Source organism: Rhincodon typus, chromosome 4 (assembly GCF_021869965.1).
Source record: "Rhincodon typus isolate 14 chromosome 4, sRhiTyp1.1, whole genome shotgun sequence".
In the NCBI taxonomy this organism is placed as follows: Eukaryota; Metazoa; Chordata; class Chondrichthyes; order Orectolobiformes; family Rhincodontidae; genus Rhincodon; species Rhincodon typus.
Genome location: NC_063335.1, coordinates 33,871,643 through 33,895,621, shown reverse-complemented (window position 1 = coordinate 33,895,621; position 23,979 = coordinate 33,871,643). Strand labels below are relative to the sequence as shown.

The 23,979-nt window shown below is 38.6% G+C and overlaps 1 protein-coding gene across 3 annotated transcripts in view; it reads right to left on the bottom strand.

Moving 5' to 3' along the window:
• The window catches only part of nsmaf (neutral sphingomyelinase (N-SMase) activation associated factor), a 64,663-nt gene that overhangs the window by 1,651 nt on the left and 39,033 nt on the right, over nt 1-23,979 (bottom strand). For all 3 annotated transcript variants that reach the window (XM_020531203.2, XM_048595990.1, XM_048595991.1), the window contains 15 exons: nt 22,549-22,639; nt 21,297-21,360; nt 21,145-21,196; nt 20,937-21,057; nt 18,800-18,931; nt 17,864-17,906; nt 16,991-17,157; nt 15,708-15,819; nt 15,029-15,087; nt 14,570-14,637; nt 11,489-11,553; nt 7,298-7,421; nt 2,982-3,065; nt 519-669; nt 50-152 (listed from right to left, as the gene is read on the bottom strand). In XM_020531203.2, coding sequence (XP_020386792.2) covers nt 50-152; nt 519-669; nt 2,982-3,065; nt 7,298-7,421; nt 11,489-11,553; nt 14,570-14,637; nt 15,029-15,087; nt 15,708-15,819; nt 16,991-17,157; nt 17,864-17,906; nt 18,800-18,931; nt 20,937-21,057; nt 21,145-21,196; nt 21,297-21,360; nt 22,549-22,639 — 1,436 coding nt within the window. The remainder of the gene's footprint in view (nt 1-49; nt 153-518; nt 670-2,981; nt 3,066-7,297; nt 7,422-11,488; nt 11,554-14,569; nt 14,638-15,028; nt 15,088-15,707; nt 15,820-16,990; nt 17,158-17,863; nt 17,907-18,799; nt 18,932-20,936; nt 21,058-21,144; nt 21,197-21,296; nt 21,361-22,548; nt 22,640-23,979) is intronic.

The window sequence follows — 23,979 nt, the reverse complement described above, 5'->3', positions numbered from 1 at the left end:
CGCAATGTATCTCTAACTTTTTTTTTTACATAGATACCATAGTTGTTACCTTTGTTGTTGATCTGTAGGCAAAGAGGAGATCAACATGCCTGTCTGCACATCAATAACTTTCAGACAACAATCTTCTCCCGCACTGAGAACATGGCGACTATCTGTAATCATACACTTGTTCAAACATTTATCAGAATTTACTGAAGTGGACAGTTAGACAATAAACTTTAAAGCTGTGTTTCATTAGGTCAGGCTAAGATCAAGTTGCATTATAAAAAGTAATTAGTGTGTATTAATTAAATACAGGTAATAAGCAAGTGTTCTGTGTAACAGTTAACAATAAAAAATTCAGGAATCATAATTTTGAATACATTCGGCTTAGAAAGCTATGACCTCAACAGTATGGCAAAGATTAGTTTATAAGTTCATAATTAAAGCAAACTATTATGCATTTGAAAAACATTGCACAACGTAAGACTGTAATGAGGTTTATATTTGATAAAAATACATTTAAACCTGAAACATACCCGGGCTGAATGCAACATCATTGACAGTGCCTAAATGACAAGGCACTTGATATAAAATACTTAAGGCGGTGAGGTCCCAAATACTAACAGTCCCTTCTTTGCTGCCTGAAACAAGCATTGTGCCAATAGGATTGAGGTTTATTGTATTTACCTGTCAAAGAAAATCCAAATTAAGTTACTTTCATCCAAACAGAATGAACCCAGAATTTTCTTCTGTGCACCACATACAAGCAAACATGATCTGATGGGTACTTTTAATATATCTATCCAATTCAGAAGTCTTATCAAAATGAAAATGTTTTTAAATAATTCCAGAGCAATTCACATTGTACATATTCATCTAACTCTTTCTGGTGTAAAATAAACAACATTTGCTAGGACAACAGAGCCTTGTGTCTAAATCTGTAGAAATTTACAATTTACCATACATTTGCTGACTTCTTAGTTAGGAGTCTATAATGTTATTTGTAGATGCTGAGTTTCTGTCACTTTCCCTCTGCTGCTCATGGGAATGGATAGTGAGAATCAGAGTCTCAGAGTTGTTATAGTGCAGCTAGAACCAGTTCAGACTTGGACAGTCGTAACACAGGAGGTCACTCAGCCCATTAGGTCAATATCAGTCAATAAGTATCTGATTACATAAATCCTATTTTCCAGCTTTTGGTATAGCCCTGAAGGCTATGGCAATGCAGGTGAATATTTAAATACTACTTAAATATTACAAGACTTTCACACTTAGACACCCTTTCAGGCATTGAGTTCCAGGCTCCCACCATCTTCTTAGTGAAAACGAATTATCAACTCCCCTCTTAGCCTCATACCTCTTGGCTTAAATCTATGCCCCCTGGTAATTGATCCATCTGTCAACAGAAAATGTGCCTTCCTATCCACCCTAGCTATGTTCTCTCATACATACCTCAGTCATGTCTCCTTTCAACCTTTGTTGTTCTCAAGGTAACAACCATAACTTATACAATCTTTCCTCATAGCTCAGACCCTCCAGCTCAGGCAGTATCCTGGTAAATCTCCTCTGCAATCAATCCTTCCCGTGATGTGGTGACTAGAAATGCACATAGTACACCAGTTGTGGCCTAATCAATACTTTGTACAGTTTCAGCATTACCTCCCTGCTTTTGTATTCTGCTTTGGCTAATAAAGATATCCAAGTCTTCTCAATTACCTGTCCTGCAAAATTCAGGGATCTGTGGAATGGGCACACCAAGGTACCTCAACTTTAGCACTTTCTAGGGTCCTACCATTCATAATGCAATCCCCTCTCATTAGCCATCTCCAAGTGCATCACCTTACACTTTTCCAGGTTGAATTCCATTTGCCACTGCCTGACCAGTCTGTTGATGTCCTCCCGTAACTCGCTATTTACCACTCTACTAATCTTATTGTCATTCACAAACATCTTGATCCTATCCCCCACATTTAAGTCTAAATCATTAATGTACACCATTAACCTTAAGAGTCTTAGCACAGAGCCCTGTGGAACCCCACTGAAAACAGACTTCCGGTCACAGGAACACCCTTCTACCATCACTCTCTGCCTCCTACACTTGGTCAATTTTGGATCCAAAGCGTGCGTTTGCCTTGGATCACACGAGCTCTTACTTTCTTGACCAGTCTGCCATGGGGCACCTTATCAAAAGTCTTACTAAAATCAATGTCAACCATATTAAATGCATTACCTTCACTAACACTCCTGGTTACTTCCTCAAAAAATTTAATCAAATTTGTCAAACATGACCTTCCCTTAACAAATCCATGATGACTAACCCTGATGAAACCAAGATTCTTCATGCTACATCATTTCAAGAATGAGAACAGTTTTCTCCCTAGTTACTCTGTCCAGGCTCCTGGTGATTTTGCATACCTCCATCAAATCTATAGAAAACTGTCCTATCTTCTATGATCAAATTCATAGTTGAAATTTGTTATCTGGGATCCATTATCAAGAATCTCAAGTGTGGCACTCAATACTGGATGTAATACTCGAACTGAGGCTGAACCAATGTCCTATACAAACCTAACATAACATCCTTGCTCCTGTGACAACAAGGTCTCCTTGCTCCTGTACTCTACACCCCTATTAATAAAGCCCAGGATACACTATGCTTTATTAACCCATTATGCCACCTTTAATGACTTATACAGGCACATACCCAGGTCCCTTTGCTCTTGCATCCTCTTTAGAGTTGTACCTTTAATTTCATTTCATCTCTCCATTTTCTTCCTGCCAAAATGAATCATTTCACTTCATTGTATGAATGCCTTTCTCTGCATTGAACTTCATCTGTCACGTGTCTGCCCATTCCAACTTGTCAATGCATTTTTAAATTCTACACTGCTCTACTCAGTTTAAAATCGTTTCCAGTTCCATATCATCAACAAATTTTGACCACTATGTGGTTAAATGAATACAGTCATAATGAGAAACTTCAAAGCATGTGCACTTACACCTGCATCATGTTCCAGCTCAGCCATTAGCTCACAGCTATTCTTTTTTGAGTTAGTGAGATCAGCAGAAACACATTTCCAGACCTACAGCCAAACAAAAGGTTAAAAAAAAAATTTTTGTCAGCTACTTAAACTTTAGTATCAATCGTAGGAAATTAAAAATGTTTCTAGATAACCAAATTACGTCATTAAGTTCAAGAAAAAGAACTTCCAATACTGGAAAGTGATTAACTTTTTCTTCAACAAAGCAAATAATTTAAGACTCAAACAGTTGTAATCCATATCACATACACAAAAGGATATCCCATGGCTACTATTAATTATTTAGTAGACTTGAAAGTAGAACACACCTATGACAAAACCACAGAGGTCTTATGCAATATATTGCATAAGCACAATAAACGAATAGGAGCCAAGCAGTTTTGGACATGCTGAGAATTGTACTGTCTAATCACAGTGCACATTAGTTTGTATTGACCAGTACAGAAACGCTTTTGCTGGGATTAAGTAGACAAACCCGGAACCAAGCGAGTACTATCCCACTGAGCCTGTGACTTGATCCTCCTGTATACTCCAGTACTTCACGCTACACCTCCTAGTTTTGGTATTGGCAAACTTCTACCACACATACGGTACAGGAAAACATTTAGGGGAATGAGATTAAAGATTAGTTATTGTGTGCAAGTAAAATTCTCAAGTGTTGTCAATGTATTATGATCAGCAACATAAGTCTTGCCATGTGCCCTCCTGAAGTGCCACAGGACATTTTTAAAAATGATGACAGCATACAAACGTGACTATACATTGCTGTAATTGTTTTGCTGAGGTTGCAGCAGGCTTTGCATTTGTAGAAATAGAGTTTGTACAGAGATCAATAGCAGGATCAACAAATTTATACAGGTCAGGCAAGGGACTGCACCGTTCAGCATGGGAAAACCCGTCAGCCCAGGGATGCAGATGTGGAGAGCATTAGGAATGAATGCTGGGCACTGTTTAAAGTGACAATTAATGTTTTGAAGCAAGGTGGCCTCTTTAAAAAGCCTATTTTCTTTTCAGGGTTCTGGTCACAATACTGCCTTCCCTTATCCTTAACAGGACGCACTCAAGTCCATCAAGGGGCTACATTTTTTATCAGTTTCAAACTTATACTAGTGCCCAAGTTGTCAGCTGGAGGGGTGCCACATTTTTTGAGTTAGATACCTTGATTGAGCAGGCAGAGGCTCCTAAAAAAGACGACAACAAAATCAGAGACCAAACACATCAGCAAAGTTGCAAGTATTCTGGCAGACTCTTGCAGGATGTATAAATATAGGAGTCTGCTAGATGTAGATGTAGAAGGAAAACAAGTGTCATTAATGTTATTTATTGGGACAGATATGGATGTGTGTGTCATCATCAAAAAGTGAAGACAATTTAATCAATGCACATTGAACCATGGCAGACTCAGGGAAAAATTTACTGACAGTACAAAATAAATCAATGAACCCCACATTTGCTTGTTTTCTTGGAAATTAACACTAGTAAGCTTTATTTCTAAACGTCTTGCTGTCGTTTTCTGCATTTTATTATTGCATAGACATTGCAAGTGTAAATATTACTATTTCTATGTAAGTATTCAATTGTTGCTACTACTTTATGTGGCATCAAAACAGTCTATGGACAGTGGGACGTCTGTACCAATTGTTTCTTAAGTATGATGACAATCACATATAGACAAGTGCCTCAATTTACAATGATCTATAACTGATATTGCCTGTGTTGTGTGTGTGATGGAAAGTCTTCAGAAATTTGACCACTGCAGGTTTGGTGGAGGAAGGAAAACAGGAGCATGAACCAAACGTCCACATCTGGGAGCATTTTCAGTTAAAGAACAGAGCTTTCATTTTTAGAAAGCACAAGAGATTCCATTCAGGAAAGGAGGTCTACAATTCCAGAGAATTCTCATCATCACCACCATCTTTCAAAATACACACAATTTTACAGATGAACAATATTTGAGTAAAAAATAAATGTCATTCAAATGGAAATTTCCAACAGGTTAAATTATGCTCATCCACCCCGGGTGATCAATTCAAGAACAACTGAGAGTAATGGGATTAGAATATAAAAATATAAATACCAGAAATGTACTTCATTATTGAAAAAAAAAACAGATGAACTTTTGTGGTTTAATCCCTTGGTCAGTAATTTAGTTAAAAATAGAGTATTACAATTTCTAACACAGGAACAGATATTAATCACCAAAGAGCAAATTAACGTTCCAATGTTTAATGTCTGGCGGCGTACTGCTATTTTTGAATTACTAAATGTTTTGGACTAAGCAATATTCAGTGCCCAACAATAATGAGTGCAAGTGTATAATTTTCTGAAGTGATAGTGTGATTTAGTTGGTAGTTTAGTTGATCAAGTCTATTGTGGAATTGGAACACAATATCTGAAGCCAATATCCAGTGCAAACTAACAGAATGTTGCATGATTAGAATTACAGCTTCTGGAAAAAATCCTTCTATTCAAATCATGAAGAGTTTTTGATCAATTCTCACTCCCAACACAAAAGGACAGATTAGTTATCCATTTCACTGCAGCTGCCAGATTTTACAGCGTTTAAAATTACAATAGTTGTAAGGTATACAGGAAAGAGGCACTGGTGGCAAAAGTGTGAGCAGGCAGCCTGGGGAGAGCGGAAGCAGGCAGCCCGAGATGGCTGGTGGCTGGGGGTTTTGGGCGGGGTGGGGCGTGGTGGCGGGTGTCAAGCCCTTGTGAGGAGTGCCAGCTCAGCATGGCCGGGCGCTTATGAACTGTGGTGTTGAACTGTCAGCTGTGTTTCTTTGTTTTTCTACCTTTTAGTAAGACGGAACTGTAGCGTTTAACTTTTTAACACGGTTTTCTTTATTTTTCTGCTTTGTACCAAGATTCTGTACCGAGGTACCTTTGTACCTCAGATGGTGCCGTAGGTGGCCACTTATAAACTTTTCACCGTACTTCAGTCAATAAACCTAATTCACTATCAAAGATGAAAATGAAAGAACATGGAAGACATAGAGTTAGTGGATTGAGGATGAAATCACTTCAATGTTTAACTCAGATAAAGAGTTAGTACACTGCTTCCCAATCCCAGAGGTCAGGTTGAGTATTCACTCACCGCATTGGCCAATTAAAAGGATTTCTAGTTCAAATGATCTTGGAAGACCCTGGGTCTCCTACACAGAATTTTTACTGAAGGTTCTGGGGGACTGATACGAGCTGATGTTCACCAAATAAAGGAGGAAGGAGCCAGCCTTTCAAATCATGCATACATGTACAGAAGGAATTGGGATCTCTAGAGGACAGAAAAGCATCGCGCCTTTCGGTATTAGTTCCCACTCACTTTCCCAAAGTTCTTCTGCAAAGTATGACTCAGACCATTACATTGGTTCCTCCCTGCTCCCAAGGCAGCTCCTCACATCCCCATTTAAACAGCTAACACTGATAGTGCCACATTGGAAGCACATAAATGGAAGACTGTTGCATCAGTTCTAATGATGCAGAGAGAGAGAGAGATGGAAATTGGATGAATTGAAAAGATAGTGTATCCAATACAGTGTATGTCTTTCTTTTAATTTTTAATTGAAGATTCCCCTTCCACAAGGCAGGACCCTTGACTATGTCTGTAACATTTCACAAACTTCTGCTCTCACCCTTACATCTTCCCTCCCAGAATTGGTGGTCCTTGCCCTCACCACTGGCATCCAATGGATCATCCTTTGGCAATGACGCCACTTCCAGCAAGACACAGTTATCAAACATCTCTTTTCTGTTCACTATCAACATTCCCCATAGATTTTCATAAGATCGTGGTCCACTCCTCATTTACCACTAACACACACTCTCCTTTCCATAAGGCTTTTGTATGCAATTGCAGTAAATGCCGAAGCTGCCTTTAGACCTCTTCCCTTCTGATCATACAAGGCCCAATATAGTCCTTCCAGGCGAAAACAGTGATTTCCATGTATTTAACACTATCACATGGTACATAAAACGGAAAATAAATATTTGGCAGGATACTAGGAGAAGTACTTTGTTCATCTTTGAGCAATGCCGTGGGATCTTTCACGACCTGCTAAGATGCCGATAGGGTCTAAATTAATGCATTATCTGAAAACTGCACCTCTGAATGTTCAGCATCTCGCAGTATTGCACTGAAGTGCCAACCTGTACGATGTTCCAATTATTCTGCTTCCTCTGATCACACTTCAGCTGAAGACTGCACTTGGTCTGGACTTCCCATCTGTAATGCCACAAAAGGTCAACTAGCACTTTTAAACAGCAGCACTGACCTTGACTGTAGAATCCCAGGAAGAAGTATATAAGTGGTCATTGTACCAGCAGATCTTGCTAACAGCATCATCATGACCCATGAGTGTATCTTGTCTTCGTCCATAAGCTACTGAGTAAAAATATCTGTAACAATGAATCCAGAAAAATATCAGACCATTGTCTATACTGACGTGTCTACCAAAAATATTTACTTGAATCATTCAGTCAGTACAGGGGGACACTGTTTAACCTCTCACAACTGTCAGTTTTTTCAGAAAGCTGTCTAATTTAGATCCCGACCTGAGTTTTTTTTAAAATCTTAACTCTGTAAATTAGTCTTCTTCAATTATGCGCCCAATTGTCTGTTGAAACTTCTCATAACATCTGCACCACCCTTTCAGGTAGTACATGTCAGATCTTAAACCATCACCTGTATGAAAACATTTCATTTCTATCCTTTTGCTAATTATTTTAAACATATGATCTATTCTTATCAATCACTTGCCAGAGAATAGTCTCTCCTCACATGTTGGATCAAAACCCACTCAAAATTTTAGATACCTCTACATGCAATCTTTGAGAGTCTAATCTCAGCCATTAAAATACAACAAAAACAAAGGTCTGAAGACGCTGCAAAATTCTCTCCAATTAGAAAATCATCCATTTCCCATGACTCTCTGCCTCCTATCATTTAGCTAATTATGCACACAAGTTACCAATGTCCCTTTAATTCCATGCAAATTCCTTTGACTGAATAACCCTGTTTAATAAGATTTATGGAATGCATTTTGAAATTTCATAAATCAATCATCTACTGCACTGTCTTCATCAACCTCCTTTGTTACTTAACTGAAAAATTCAATTAGATAGTAAGGCAAAATTTGTTTTCAACGAATCTGTGCTGACTGCCCCATGTTAACCACACTTCAGGAAGTGAGAATTGATTTGTCCTTGACAATGATCTCTCAAAAGTTTGGTAATAGTTATCAAGTTTATCCCTCTTCCTTATTTTGAACAGGGTTGTAATATTTGCAATGCTGTAGTCTCACTTCCATATCTGAATATGATTGAAATTTCATGGTTAGAGCTTCTTTGATGTCCATTCCAGCTTCCTTCACTGACATAGGAGATACCCCTTCTGCAGCTCCTTCCTGTTATGGTACCCATTACATTTTACTCTTACATTCCTTTAGTCCTTCTTATACACTTTTCAGTTTCCTCCATACTCTTTCTGCTCAGTCTCCAACTTTATTCTGTAATGACATTTCCCATAACACCCTTTCTCATTTATATTTTAACCTCTACTTCTCTTGTCATCCAGGGAACCTGGTGAATTTTCCCAGCATTTTCTGTGCTTGTTTCAAGAGTTGCAGCTTCTGCAGTATTTTGCTTTTATTGAAATACATGAAGGGTTTGACCTCCTTGAAGATGGCTGAACAAACAGACATGATCACTTGTACCATTGACTGTTAAAGGATGCCAGGGAGAAGACATCAGATGCTCTGAAAATCATTTCCCAATCCTCACTAGATACAGGTGAGGATTCAAGATCAGCAAACATCACAACACTATTCAAAAAGGGTCCTAGGGGTAGGACAAGTAGTTATAGAACAGACAGTCTGACCGCAGTGGTGAACATATTGCTAGAATCAATAGAGAGAGATAGAAATCTGTTTGTTGGAAGGGCACAGGTTAATCAAGGACAATCAGCACGGGTTCATTAAGGGAAGGCCATGTCTTACTAACTTTACATTTTCTGAGAGATGAAAAGAAGAATTGATGGGGATAGTGCAGTGAATCTGATCTACATAGATCTTAGTATCACATCTGACAAAATCCCACACGGCAAATTGGTCAGAAGAATTAAGTCTGTGGAATACAGGGTAATATGGCAAGTTGTGTCTAAGACTGCCTCAGTGACACAAATCATCATGGTTGATGGGTGTTTCTATGAATGGAAAATAGTTTCCAGTCATTTTTCACAGGATTCCTTGCTCTTTGTGGTATATATTAATGATATGGACTTACATGTGGGAGGCATGATTGCGATATTTGCAAACGATACAAAATTGGCTGTGTCGTTAATCCTGAAGAGGATGGCTGCCAAATGCAGAATAAGATCAATGGTTTAGTTGGGTAGACAGGAAAGTGGCTGATGAAATTCAGTCTGGAGAAGTGCAGACTGGGGAGGGTAAGCTAAACAAGGGAATACACAATAAATGGGAAGATATTGTGAGAGGCAGAGAAACTGAAACACTGAAATACAAGTCTACAGGATCCTGAAGATGGCCGAACAAGTAGACAAAGGCAGTAAAGAAGGCATATGGGATGTTTTCCATTAATATTTAAAGTATTGAATACAAATGATGGAATGAATCAAGATGTTGGTTAGGCAACTTTGGGAGTTTTATGTACAGTTCCAGTCACATTACAAAAAGGACATAATTGCACTGGAGAGAGTACGGAGATTTACACGAATGCTGCTGCGACTTCAACACTGCAGCTAAGAAGAAGTTAGATATCCCGGAGTTGTTTTCATTAGAACAGGGAGGCTGGGGGGGTGGCATAACTAAAGTATTCAAAATAATGAGGGATATCAAAATTCTTGGTAGAATAGGCAAGGAAGATCTGTTTCCCCTAATAGAGAAGTCAATTACCATGAGACACAGAAATAAGGTAATTTGTCGGATTAGAGCGAACAGGAGGAAAAAAGGTGGTGCTGAGTGTCAGAATTTGCTGCCTAGTCTGGTGGCTGAAGCTGAAGTCCTCAAATCATTTAAAAGGAATATGGATCTGCCCCTGAAGCTTCAAGGCTATGGAGTAGGTGCTGAAAAGTAGTATTCAAATGAGCATTGAGGTTATTCAGTCACCACAGGCACACTGGTCTCAGAGCCTAGGTCTTCTCTAACTGGAACTAACTCCATTTATCCACACTCCTTAGAAAAGGTCCACTATTCCTGCCATCAGAGGTTTAGAAACAAACTGATAAAAGCAGTTCTTTTAGCAACGTTTGTTCAACAGACTATTTAATACATACAGATATTTCTCCTATAATGCGATAGTTGCGCTCGTGTGACCTCGTGCTACAGAAAATCACGCTATAGAAAATAGCCATAGAAAATCGTGTTATAGGGAAATCTCTATACAACATCACTATACTGCACAGTAGATAGTTTGCATTATCCAAACAGCATTCACTATTTATCAATTGCGTTACAACCAATTTGCGTTAACGAAACATCGCTATAGCAGAAATACCTGTACAAAAACAGAAATTGCTGGCGAACTCAGCAGCATTTTCATCGGAATTCATGTCACTGGATGCGAAACATTACCTCTGCTTTCTTCCCACAGATACTGCCAAACTTGCTAAGTTTTGCCAGCAATTTCTGTTCTTGTTTCTGATCTGATAGGCAGAGGGATCTGGATGTACAGGTACACAGGTCACTGAAAGTGGCAACGCAGGTGGAGAAGGTCGTCAACAAGGTATATGGCATGCTTGTCTTCATCGGCCGGGGCACTGAGTTTAAAAATTGGCAGGTAATGTTGCAGCTTTATAGAACCTTAGTTAGGCCGCATTTGGAATATTGTGTTCAATTCTGGTCGCCACACTACCAGAAAGATGTGGTGGCTTTGGAGAGGGTACAGAAAAGATTTACCAGGACGTTGCCTGGTATGGAGGGCATTAGCTACGAGGAGAGGTTGGAGAAATTTGGGTTGTTCTCACTGGAACAACGAAGTTTGAGGAGCGACCTGATAGAGGTCTGCAAGATTATGAAGGGCATGGACAGAGTGGACAGTCAGAAACTTTTTCCCTTGTCACAGAGATTTGTGGAAGCAGAGTCATAGAATGGGTGGAAGAGTCAGTTACTCAGGGGCATAGGATTAAGGTGCAAGTGGCAAAGTTTAAAGAAGATGTACGAGGCAAGTTTTTCTACACAGAGGGTGGTGGGTGCCTGGAACTCAGTGTCGGGGGAGGTAGGGGAAGCAGATACGGTAGTGACTTTTAAAGGGCGTCTTGACAAATACATGAATAGGATGGGAATAGAGGGATACGGTCCCCGGAAGGGTAGGGGGTTTTAGTTGTAATGGGCAGCATGTTGGTGCAGGCTTGGAGGGCTGAAGGGCCTGTTCCTGAGATGTAATTTTCTTTATTCTTTGTATCTCCAGCATTCATAGTTGCGTTTCATTTCATACATACAAATACATACACATTGTTATCCCACGATGAACAAAGGACTGTTGTATCCTCCAGTAACAAACAAGATGACAGGGCCTAATAAAAAATGGAGATCAGTTTATGAGACCAATCAGAGATTGATAAACTGAATGTACGAGGGTAAAAATTACACAGCTATCTCATGCTGTAACTTTGGCAGAAGCAGGGAGGAAAACCTGAAAGTAAAAGTATAAATTAAGGCTCATGCCATTCCTCTAGGGTTTCCAATTAACTCCTGCCAAAGTTACAATGATAATCAAGGAAGTCCTGCAGAAGTTATTAATGTTATTTATTAAATGATTTTACATCTTGTACCAATTTAAAACACATCCTCACAGTGACATTTAAGGAGGACAAGACAAAAATGTCGATAATTATTTATTTTCTAAAGCACCGATATAAATTCAACAGTGAGGGTTTTATTTTGAACGAACACAAAAAGATCCAGACTTGAAAAATATGGAAAGCTATATAATTTAAAACTGTGAAAACAGAGATGTGTTCATGCACCTTAAATATATCCTTCAGCTGTTTTGCTGATTTTTCTCACCTCTTGTCAAAGACTGGACTATAGCTTCTCATCATCCTCTATCACCTTATTTCAAAGGCACTTCTTCACTGGGAGCCTACATAATGAACATCAGGTTATTCACTCTTACAGCATGTTACTGCCTAGCTGAAGCCAGCTGTCCCTGATGACTATATGTTCACCTTCAGCATATTACCATTATCAAAACTCTCATTGACTGAGATGAGAGGGAATTTCTTACCTCAGAGAGTTGAGAGTCTTAGGAACTCTCTGTCACAGAGATCCGTGGGGGCAGAGTCATAGAATCCTACAGCACAGAGACAGGCCCTTTGGTCCAAACTGGTCCATGCTGACCATAAAGTCCATCCATGCTAATCCCATTTCCCCGCACTTGGCCCATATTCTTCTAAACCTTTCCAATCCATGTATTTGTCATACTGCCTTTTCACTGTTGTTAATGTACTCGCCTCAACCACTTCCACTAGCAACTCATTACATATGTATACCACACTCTGTGTAAAAAAAGTTTTCCCTCATGTTCCCGTGTATTCTTCCCTCTCTTACCTTAAACTGATGCCCTCTTGTCTTCGATTTCCCAACCCTGGAAAAAGACTAAGTGCATTTCACCCTATCCATACCTCTCATGAAGTTATACACTTCTATAAGATCCACCCTCAGTCTCCTACACACTAAAGAAAAAGGTCCTACATTGTCCAACCTCTCCCTATAATTTAGTCTCTTGAGACCTGGCAACATCCTTGTAAATTTTTTCTGCACTCTTTCCAGTTTAATAACATCCTTCCTATATCAAGGTGACCAAAACTGAATACAATACTCCAAATGCGGCCTCACCAATGACCTGCACAACTGCAACATAACTTCCCAACTTCTATACACAATGCCCTGACTGACGAAGGCCAGTGTGCCAAAGCCTTCTTCACTGCTCTGTCTACCTGCGATTCCACTTTCAGAGAACCATGCACCTGAACTCCAAGGTCCTTCTGTTCCACTACACTCCCTAAAGGCCCTACCATTCACCATGAAACTTCTACCTTCAGTTGACTTTCCAAAATGCAACATCTCACACTTATCAATATTAAACTCCATTTGCCATATCTCAGCCCACTTCCCCAGCTGACCAAGATCCTGCTGCAATTTCTGATAGCCTTCCTCATTGTCCACATTTCCGCCAATTTTAGTGTCATCCTCAAACTTACTAATCATGCCTTGTACATTCTTATTCAAATCATTGATATAAATAACAAACAGCAATGGGCCCAGCACCAAACCCTGAGGCAAACCACTTATCACAGGCCTCGAGTCTGACAATCATCCTTCTACTATTTTCCTCTGCTTCCTACCATCAAGCCAATTGTGTATCTAATTTGCCAGCTCTCCCTGGATTCCACTGGATCTAACTTTCCAGAGCAGCCTACCATGTGGAACCTTATCAAAGGCCTTACTGAAATCCATATAGATGACGTCTACCAGCCTGCCCTCATTAACCTTCCTGGCCACTTCATCAAAGAATGCTAACAAATTTGTGAGGCATGATCTCCCACGCATGAAGCCATGCTGATTCCTCTTAATCAAACCATGTCTTTCCAAATGTATATCTTATCCCTCAGAATCTTCTTAAGTAACTTACCTACCACAGATGTCAAACTTACTGGTCTATAATTCCCAGGTTTTTCTTTGCAGCTCTTCTTGAAAAAGGGCAACAACATTCGCTACTTTCCAGTCTTTCGGGACCTCACCCGTGGCTAATAATGATGCAAATATATCAGCCAGGGACCCCGCAATTTCTTCTCTAGCCTTGTGCAGGGTTGTTGGATATATTTAAAGTCCTTTTGTATAATTAAGGCTGAGATAGACAGATTCTTGATCAGTCCAGGAATCAAGGGTTACAGGGTAAATGCAGGAAAGTGGACATGAGGAATACCGGATCCTACTGATTGGAGAAGCAGGCTCGAGGGGCCAAGCAGCCTGTTCTTGTACAAAAACTGAGTTGCTGGAAAAGCTCAGCAGGTCTGAAAGCATCTGTGAACAAAAATCACAGTTAACATTTCAGGTCTAGTGACCCTTTCTCGTAATGATGGTAGCTAGGAAAATGTCAGTTTATATGCAGAAGATAGGGTGGGGGAGGGGGTAAGGAGTAAACAATAGGTGGAGACAGAGCTCAAAGGGAGAGAAGAATAGTTGAACAAAGGAGTTGATAACTTTCTGGCTAGGAGGGTGAATAGCCTGCTCTTGCTCCTATTTTATGGTCTTATGGATTTATCCCTTCCCTTAGACAGGCATACAACTTAAGTATGTCAATCTCAGCATTGTTCCAAGACCAGTTAATCACCATAAAGGCATACGATTTTGCATGGTCCAGGTTAGAATGTTTCAATGGTATCCTGCATAGCCTCTGGAGTAGACCTTGAAAAAAAAACGTACTCTTTGTTTGCTTTAAAATTATGTTACTTTACCCTCAGGAGCAATGAACTCCAACTGGGGATTCTTTGGCTATTATTCTTTTTCTACAGCACCAGGTCTCACCATATTTGAAAAGGACATGCTCCGCTGTAACAAGTTTTTTTCCTTGGAAAACATTTTTAATGTTGAATCTGTGTTGTGAATGAAAAGAAAGTATGACAAAAATTAATGGGTGTAAAATTGGAAGCTATATAGACGTTACAGAATGCAAATAAAAACAGAGACACTTATAAAAATGAAACATTATGTTAGTTAGCAACACAAGTTGTTAAATGATAGATAATTTTTAAAAAATTATCTTACAGTTTTACCATAAATATTATTAGCAACTTAACAGTAAGGTTGTTAAACTATTGTGGTGTTAGAAAATTAAAAACTGGCTATTCACTAAATAAAGACCTATAAAAATTGACTTTTAATTAATCAAATCTAAATTTATAGCCTAGTATAAATCTGAAGTGATAAAATATGGCTAGATTTCTGATTTATGGTTATCATGTCCTCAGATATTTAGTAAAATACCTTGGGAAGTTGTAAAGACTGAAGTTCCATTGCGAGCTACAGCGATCCCAGTCACTGCCCTAATTATAAGACAAAGATAAAATCCAAACACAATCAGAAGCCACAACACCAACAGTAAAACCTTCCTGAGAAGTCAGTGAAGACTGATCGCATCATTTTACCCTTCATCACCAAGCAACAAACATCCGTTAGCTGTCTGGCAGTCCATTTTATACAATGCCAATTGAAGAACTGAAATTACTGGCAATGATATATAATAAATTGAAAATGGAAAATAAAATCAGACTAAATTTAACATGTTCTTATCCTTTTTTCTCTTGCTACAGAAGTTAAAATTACCCACAATTATTCTTTACAATCTTATATGAAGAGAATTCAGGAGCATAATCACCCATGTGGGTCTGGAAAGGACTTTTTCATTTCTGAATTGATTAGAATTATGCTCTTACTGCCTTCCCTGGGGGATGGGAAGACAGTGAATGAACAGGAATAGCAGATGACATGAGTTAGGAATGAACATTTATGAAAGGTTTTCTCTTTTCTGTTCCTGTGTCCGTAAATATTAGTACAGTAATATTTACTTAGTCCACTGCAATTCAACTATAGCACAGTTCATCACCTCTTCATATTTTTCTATTGTTAGTAACTGAAATGCGCAGAATGAACACATATAACTTACTCTTTGTGAATCTTCTGCTGGTAAACAATACTCAGTTTGCCAATATTGCTCCAGGCTAGTTTTAGGCTTTCTTCTGTCAAATCTTCAAATGAGGAATCTTCACAGGAAGAAACTGCAAAACAGAAAATGATGCATGGAGCACAGGAAAGTCCACAACCGTGGCTGTCATGTCACCATATCATCTTCTATTAACCAGCAACACTGTAGAGATTTGCTGTACAGGAAACAGCAACTCAGTCCTCCACATCAACTTTTAAGGAACAATCTAAACCTGAAGCGTGGTTTTTCTGGTGTCATTATTTTATAAATGCAAGAGGTTATAATTAATAAATAGCCTGCATGTGAAGCACAAAGATAAGATAATTTGCCAGTCATTCAGTCATTAAAGATGCACACAAATGATTTGCAAAGATGAACTGAGAGGTTATGCCCATTATGAAACATTGCACAGACTGGGGTTTGTCTCTCTCGAGAAGGAAAGACTGAGGGGATAACCTGATGGATTTCTTTATGACAATGCATGATTTGAGAAAATATCAGTAGAAGGTCAAAGCTATGGCCAACAACTTACGACAGTACCAATTAATCTAATTGGAAATTCAGGAGAAACCTAAAGGCTGGAGAGAATGTGGATCTTACTAGCACAGACAGTAGCTGAAACAAATTACATAAAGTGGGGAGATAGGGTGAGACTGAGTTAAACAAACATGTGATGGGGAAAGGAATGGAAGTCACATGACCAGCTGATTTACTCTATTGCTCTGCAATCAAACAGGGCAGCACAGTAACTAAATGTTTAGCACTGTTGCCTCTCAGTGGCAGGGGCCCAAGTTCAATTCCACCCTTGGGCGACTGTCTGTGTGGAGTTTGCACATTCACCCCATGTTTGCATGGGTTTCTGCCGGCTGCTTCGGTTTCCTCCCATAGTCCAAAGATGTGTAGGTTAGATAGACTGGCCATGCTAAATTGCCCATAGTGTCCAGGGTTGTGCAGACTAGGTGGATTAGCCATGTTAAACATGGAGTTATGGGCATAGGGTGGAGAGATGCTGGATCGGGGTGGGATGCTCTTTGGGTTTCAGTGCAGACTCGGTAGGCCGAATGGCCTGTTTCCACACTGTAGGGATTCTCTGCAAAGATAATAACTGGAGACAAAGCATTAAATTATATCTGGTATAAAAATGAAATTACCTTAGCATAACATCTTCAGATCTCTCAAACATTGACCAGATCATTACTCGTACAGAATAATGGTAATTGCAGTTTAACTATCTGCAAATTTACCTGGAGGCAACTCAGTTACAGAAGTACTTCGGCTGCATCCTTTGGAAAGGGTTTGAAACTTTGGCATTATCCTCTGTGGATGTGGGCTGGTGAACAACTGTTTTGGTGTCTGTCCAAATTCAAGGATCTGGGTCAGCATTGCTATCTTCTGATTTGGATCCTCGATGCTGTGGGCAAGTTCATAAATATGAGTATTGAACTGATCCTGATTTTATATTAGTAGCTGTTCAATGAAAGCTACAATTAGAGTCACAGAGGTGTACATCATGGAAACAGATCCTTCGGTCCAACTTGTCGACGCCAACCAGATATCCTAAATAAATCTGGTCCCATCTGCCAGCATTTGGCCCATAACGCTCTAAACCCTTCCTAGTCAAATATCCATCCAGATATCTTTTAAATGTTCTAATTGTACCAGTCTCCACCACTTCTTCTGGCAGCTCATTGCATAAACGCACAACCCTCTGCGTCAAATAGTTGCCGTTAAGTCCCTTTTAAAACTTTCACCCTTTCACCTTAAACCTATGCCGTCTAGTTTTGGACTTCCCCACCCCAAGGTAAAGACCTTGTCTATTTACCCTATCCATGCCCCTCATGACTTTATAAACTTTTATAAGGTGACCTCTCAGCCTCCGACACTCCACAGAAATTGGCCCCGGCCTATTCTAACCAATTTCCTCTACAACTGCAACATGACATCCCAACTCCTATACTCAATGCGCTGACCAATAAAGGCAAGCGTACCAACACCTTCTTCACTATCCATACATTTTACTTCCACAATGGTTGAAAACAGTTCACATATAATACTATACATTTTAAACTATGTTAGTGCAGATTTAAAGAAGCAGGAAAATTGAGAATATTCATTACCTGCCCCAATCAACTCCACCTTCATAAGTCAAAGGATGAAACACTGTAACAAAGTTGAGATTATGAAAGTAAGTTCTTTCGGGGTGTTTAATACAACAATCTTGTTTTAATACTAGAATTCACAATATTGAAAGTCAAATAAGAATTTTTAGGGAGTATAAAAATCACAGTATCTATTTTAGGCTCAGACTTTGAGTTGAGTTTCAGCCTCAAACAGTCCAAGATGAGCAGTCTAACAATGTATAATAAAAATCATCACCCGCTCTAAGTGAAGCTAACCAACTTCTTTTGTTGCCTCATCCTGCCTAACGGTTAGTACTGTATCTCGGGGAATAAATGATAAAATGAAAGATGGTGGATGGCATAAAAATTAGTAATGAAAGGATTGATGGTATGAGTCTTAAAGGGGCAGCATAGTAATGGGATAAGTAAAGAAACAAAGGATGGATGTAACGGTAAGGTAAAGTGAAGCAACAAAACCATTATTCCTTTTATCCTACTTTCTACACTTAATCAGGTCTAATGCTACATTGAGCTTACTGATGCCTGCATAAAACATGAACATAAAAACAGTTCATGAAGACTTACATCACAAGGACTGGGAAGACAATGATAGTACACTGTATCTAACTCTGAATCAAAGTTTGTGGTGAGTAGGTAAGAAAATTGTACCCTTCTATTCAGTCTTTACAAGTTCCACTTCTAATGACATCTTTCAAGCTTTAATAAGCACAGTAAATGAAAGTTAAAAATACATTTTATGCTTCTAAATTCAAAATTTTGACATCTCCGCCACTAAAAAGTGATGCAGGAAACAAATCTTTACATGTAACACTGTATTTCTTACTTAACTAAAATTCTTCACTGTGACAATTTATAATTTAGAGAATTTTAAAAATATATATTTTCCCTCTGTCAGTTTTGGAAAAATCATACCATTATAGGCTGCAATTGCTTCACTCCCCTTTTGCTTGCAACCAAATATTAGATCGATCCACTCATGCAGATGTTCAGAAACATACTGGCTCTCCAGAGCATCTCTGTTCTTCTGGAGGAAATCATCAGGGCCTAAAGGGCACAATTCATTTTAACTCTAGTTTAGCCACATCAACACACAGAACAAACCTATTACAACAGAATATACAACACAGCAGATTCAGCTTAGGCCCTAATAAAATTGTTACAGATTGCAAATTGGTTGGATGTTCAAATTTTGTTCACTTTTCAATTTGTTTCAAGTTATTAACTGTACGCTGAAGTGCCTCTGATGTAGTTTCTGTACAGGAATTCTTCCCTCCTTTCTATTTTAACATGTGAAGTTCTAATGACTGGAAGCATACAATCTGTATATGGACTTATTCCCATGTTTTACATAAAACAGGGTAAGGCTAGACTTTAAATACCTAAGCAATGTAAATAGATATTGCCTGGTTAGAAACCAATTTTCAGTTACAAGCCTAAGACCAACACCTTCAATAGTAATTTTATTAAAACCGAAGACTGCATAGTATTATTACAAGACTAGCGTTGGACAACATGCCAAAGCAGCAAGTATATTTTAATTGACTGCAAAAATAAATTGAAAGGAGATAAAATAAGATTGTTTATTAATAGAAGCCTATATGGATGGCTAATTCTTCAGTTCATTAGTAGTACTTGTTAATGATCCTGGAATAAATAAATAAATAAACCAGTTGAAGCATTAACTTCAAATTATTTTATTTCATTCGAACACCATTTTTGTGATGAACAAAATCGTTCCTCTCAAAATTACATGAAAATCATACTAGCCACCAACTCCAACAACCATGTGCTTAACAATTTTTGCAAACCTCGATCCCCCACACATCCCACATTCTGATTCACAATATCCCCGCGCCCCAACTATCACCACCATCTTGGCTCTACCCTAATCGCAATTGCTCTAAGTATTGCCAGTTTTTTTTAAATTCATTTCTGGGATGTGGACATCACTTTAACACACCACGCTGTTCCCTCGCCAATATCTCTGTCTCTGGCTTGCTACAGTGTTCCAGTGAAGCTCAGCACAAGCTGAAAGATCAACACCTCATTTTCCGCTTGGGGACCCTGCAGTGCTCCAGACTCAATATCGAGTTCAATAATTTTAGGGTCTGAACTCTCCCATGTCCTTTACCCTACCCCACACACCTGGCCTTATCACATAGACTTGCCATTACACACTACCTATTGTTAGCCATTAACAGTCTCCATTAACAGGTATCCACTCTACTAGCCAGATCGTTTATCTATTCCTTTGGATGTCCAATTGCTCCTCTCTCTTTTTGGTCTTTATCCCCACCTCTCATTTAGTGCTTACCCCCTGTCCCCACCCTATCTTCTGCATATAAACCGACATTTTCCTAGCTATCATCAGTTCTGAGGAAGGGTCACCGGACTCAAAACATTAACTCTGATTTCTCTTCACAGATGCTACCAGATCTGCTGAGCTTTTCCAGCAACTTCTGTTTTTGTCCGCAGAACATTGGCTGAGTTTTTGGATTAATAGTCTAGCAATAATTTCACTAGGCCATCACCTCCCCAAATCAAGGAAACGACCCACACCATCTTTTCTGGGCAACTCAGAGTGATAATAAATGTAGCCTTGCCTATGTCACTCATGTCCAGAAAACTTTATTTTGAATGAAACTAAGAATGGCAGTGGACTAGAGACCAGGGGAAAAATTAAAAGCAAATAGGTTATCATTATCTGATTACAAGTACTTAAGTGAAATACATGGAAATACATAAAAAGTTGTGAGCAAATTACTAAATCCTCCTCACCTTCCCAAGTTATCTACTGGCTAGCAGTGGCATGGAAAGAAACAAGCTTAGAAATTTTTAAAAAATATGTTAAGTGTACTAACTAGTAATCTCTATTTTGGCAAATAAATGCACAACACCATTGTCAACAACTCTGGTTCAAATAACGTTAAAGACTTTTTGTGAAAAGAAAAGATGGCTCAAGGGTCTCCAGAAGAAAAAGAATTTCAGTACTCTCTGTATATGAAATAATAGAAATTAGATTTTAAAAAGCTATATAATTTTTAAGTACCTGAAGCCCATGGCGGAAGCTCTACAGAGTCTACCATCTTGCCTCCCTGCCTCTTCCCAAGGTCCAACTTCAAATTGTTCACTATGAAGCTGGAATTTGTGCCATAGAACTCCGGGATCAACTAGAAAGTGAAATAACCATTAATAGAACAATTGGGAATTTAGATACTTCAGATTCAGATAGAATAAATATGATGACCATCTCCTACCTCCTTGAAGTCTGTTGCACCTTCTAAACAATTTTTCCAGGTCTCTGCAAAACTAAATAACGAATAGACATTTATTGCACATATACAGATCTGCACACAAACAGGATTTTTATAATGAAGTACCAGGTTGTCCCAAAGATATTAATACTAACCTGTTGAACATTCTGTCTGCATTGTCAAATTTTCCATTTTGTAAACACAACATATACTCAGGGGCTGAGAAAGAAAAAAAAAGCGAGAATTGAAAAAAACTTCCAAATAAAAAAATTATCCAATTCAGAAACAAAAAACATTGCAAATATAGTACAGTTCTGTCAGCATCTGTAAAGACTAAATGGCAATTTTATTCTGTGGTGTTAGGGAATTGTCCATATTCATGGTTTATATTTAAAAATGTCCATAGTTTTTTTAAATAAATAACTTATAAATTAGTTTTAAGTTTAACCCTTTGTGTACCGCTGAACTTTGTCAGAAAAAAATGACCTTAAAAGAATACACTCAATTTTCAGCACCAATTCAAGTTAAAAGAGCACATATTGTGAAACTGTACATGTCTAATAATTTTTCATTTGTAATTTTAGTCAATAACAGAAGTGGGGTGAGGAAGTCATAGCAGAAGATGCCCAGATATCAGCATTCTTAAGATAGGAGAATACATTTATAACCTTGATCTTTAAATCTATTCCTAAAGAGCACCCACCTAAAAGAACAGAGGAATTATGGACAAAGAAGGCATAACAATGTCTCCTAAAATGTTTTAATCTTTATTTTCTTCTCCCTTTCACTACAGACCTGTGTAGCTTTAGTGATCTGTATACAGGTATTGCAACATTATAATGGGCACTATTGGCCAAGTTAAAGCTGCAGCACTGGAACACCTTTCTGAATACTGCTCTTTCTAATGCTGCTTCTGGATGATCACAACTGTGGCTGAATTTGTTGAAGTAAAACGATGGTGAATAGTACATAAACATTTGGAGCGGCTACCTTAATTCTCTTCTGCATAGCATTAGAATGGTTTACATAATTACAAACAGCCATCTGATCAGGAGTTTTGCATTACTACTGAAAAAAATACCCATCCGTCTTAGGTCATCCCTTCTGAAAACAAAGACATAGAAATAAAAACTATTGGTGCAATCTTGGTGGGTAGAAGGGCCCGTTCCTGCACGGTACTATTCTTTATTCTTTCTTTGTTTCTAAACGTAACATACAATTTGCTTCCTTTTTTAAAATGGTCATGTAATGCAGAGGAAATAATCAGCACCAGAATTTACAGTATTACGCTGGGCTAGCTGCATCTGAAATTATTAGGTTTTGCTTTTATTTGCACTTTATTTTCTACCCATTCAAAGAGTCAGAGAATTTTCAACTAGTCAGTGGTTTTAAAAAAAGTAACCTTACCAACTCTCACAAGGTAGAACAGGACATAGCCTGGAGAAGAATAATGACTTCCATACATGAACTTTGGGTCAGGCATTTCTCGATAGCGAGCCTAAAATGAAAGGACACGATGAATTTCCTATTTACTTTACTTGATTTAGACTTAAAGCACATGGCTAGATGTTCTGAAAAATCATTGTTACCCACACACCAAATTTTTGCACTAACTAACAGGAAATGTGAATACTGGGAAAGGACCATTTTACCATTTTGGGCACTCACGGTTAATAGGCTCAGCTACTTGCAAAATGCCATATTTCTTTTACACCAAAAATGTATCTTAGCCCCAGATTCAGCATAACATCTTCTCATACCATTCAGCATCATGATCTTTTTGAGTGAAACTGACACATGCACCATCTATGGGCAATTTTGCATCATGAGCTCACATTATTGAGACCAAGCAGAGACTGTCCCATATTATTTATGTAGGAATTCATTTCAGCTGACTTTAGCCTACATTGTAATTGAACTCAGACCAAATGGCAACACAACTTGTGTTTATATAATGCCTTTAATATAGAATCACATCTCAAGACATTTCACAGAAACAAAATCAAATAAAAGTGAAAGCTAAGCCAAAAATGTACAGCAGGGTTGTGGTACACGACTTTAGATAAAGCTGGATTTTAAGGAGATGGAGAGATATTAAGATGGAATTCTACAGCTTAACACCTGGCTGGTTGAAGGCACAGCTACTAATTGTGACATAGGAGATGCACAAGATGAAAGAAGTGAAGTAATGTATGATTCTCATAAGGTTGCAGGATTGTAGAAAATTTTACAGATAACATAGGAAACAATTAGGTTAAAAAGGGACTTAAACATGCGGATAAGCAATTTTGTGAGAGGCATTAGGGAACTAGTCTTATGGAATATTTCTGAGGAAAGAGCACCAGACCCGAAACGTTAACTCTGATTTTTTTCGTCACAGACTCAGATAGACCCTGCTGAGCTTTTCCAGCAACTTCTGTTTTTTGGTCTTATGGAATGTTGGTCAATAAACATACAGATTACAAGTGAGTAGACTGTAGGTACATAAAGTATATCCACAGTTTTGAATGAGCTGAAACTTATTGAACATAGGATGCCAGCCAGGAGAAGCAACCAAGACACAAGTGCAATAAGAGCACATTACTTTCAGCAAAGTCAAAAACCAGCGAAGAAAAAGCTGAATGGAAGCAGCTGAAGCTGAGGCTTTCGTTGATTCTGGAGTCTCATGTGTAAAATTAGGGGCAATCCATAAAGAAAAAGCTGCAGACTTTAATGTTGAACAAAGATTAGGGCACTAGATCTTCTTCAGCAATGAATAAACATTGGCATAGAGTTACAGATCTGTAACACAGAAACAGACTCTTCAGCCCATCTCTTCAATGCGGGTCAAAAGCAATC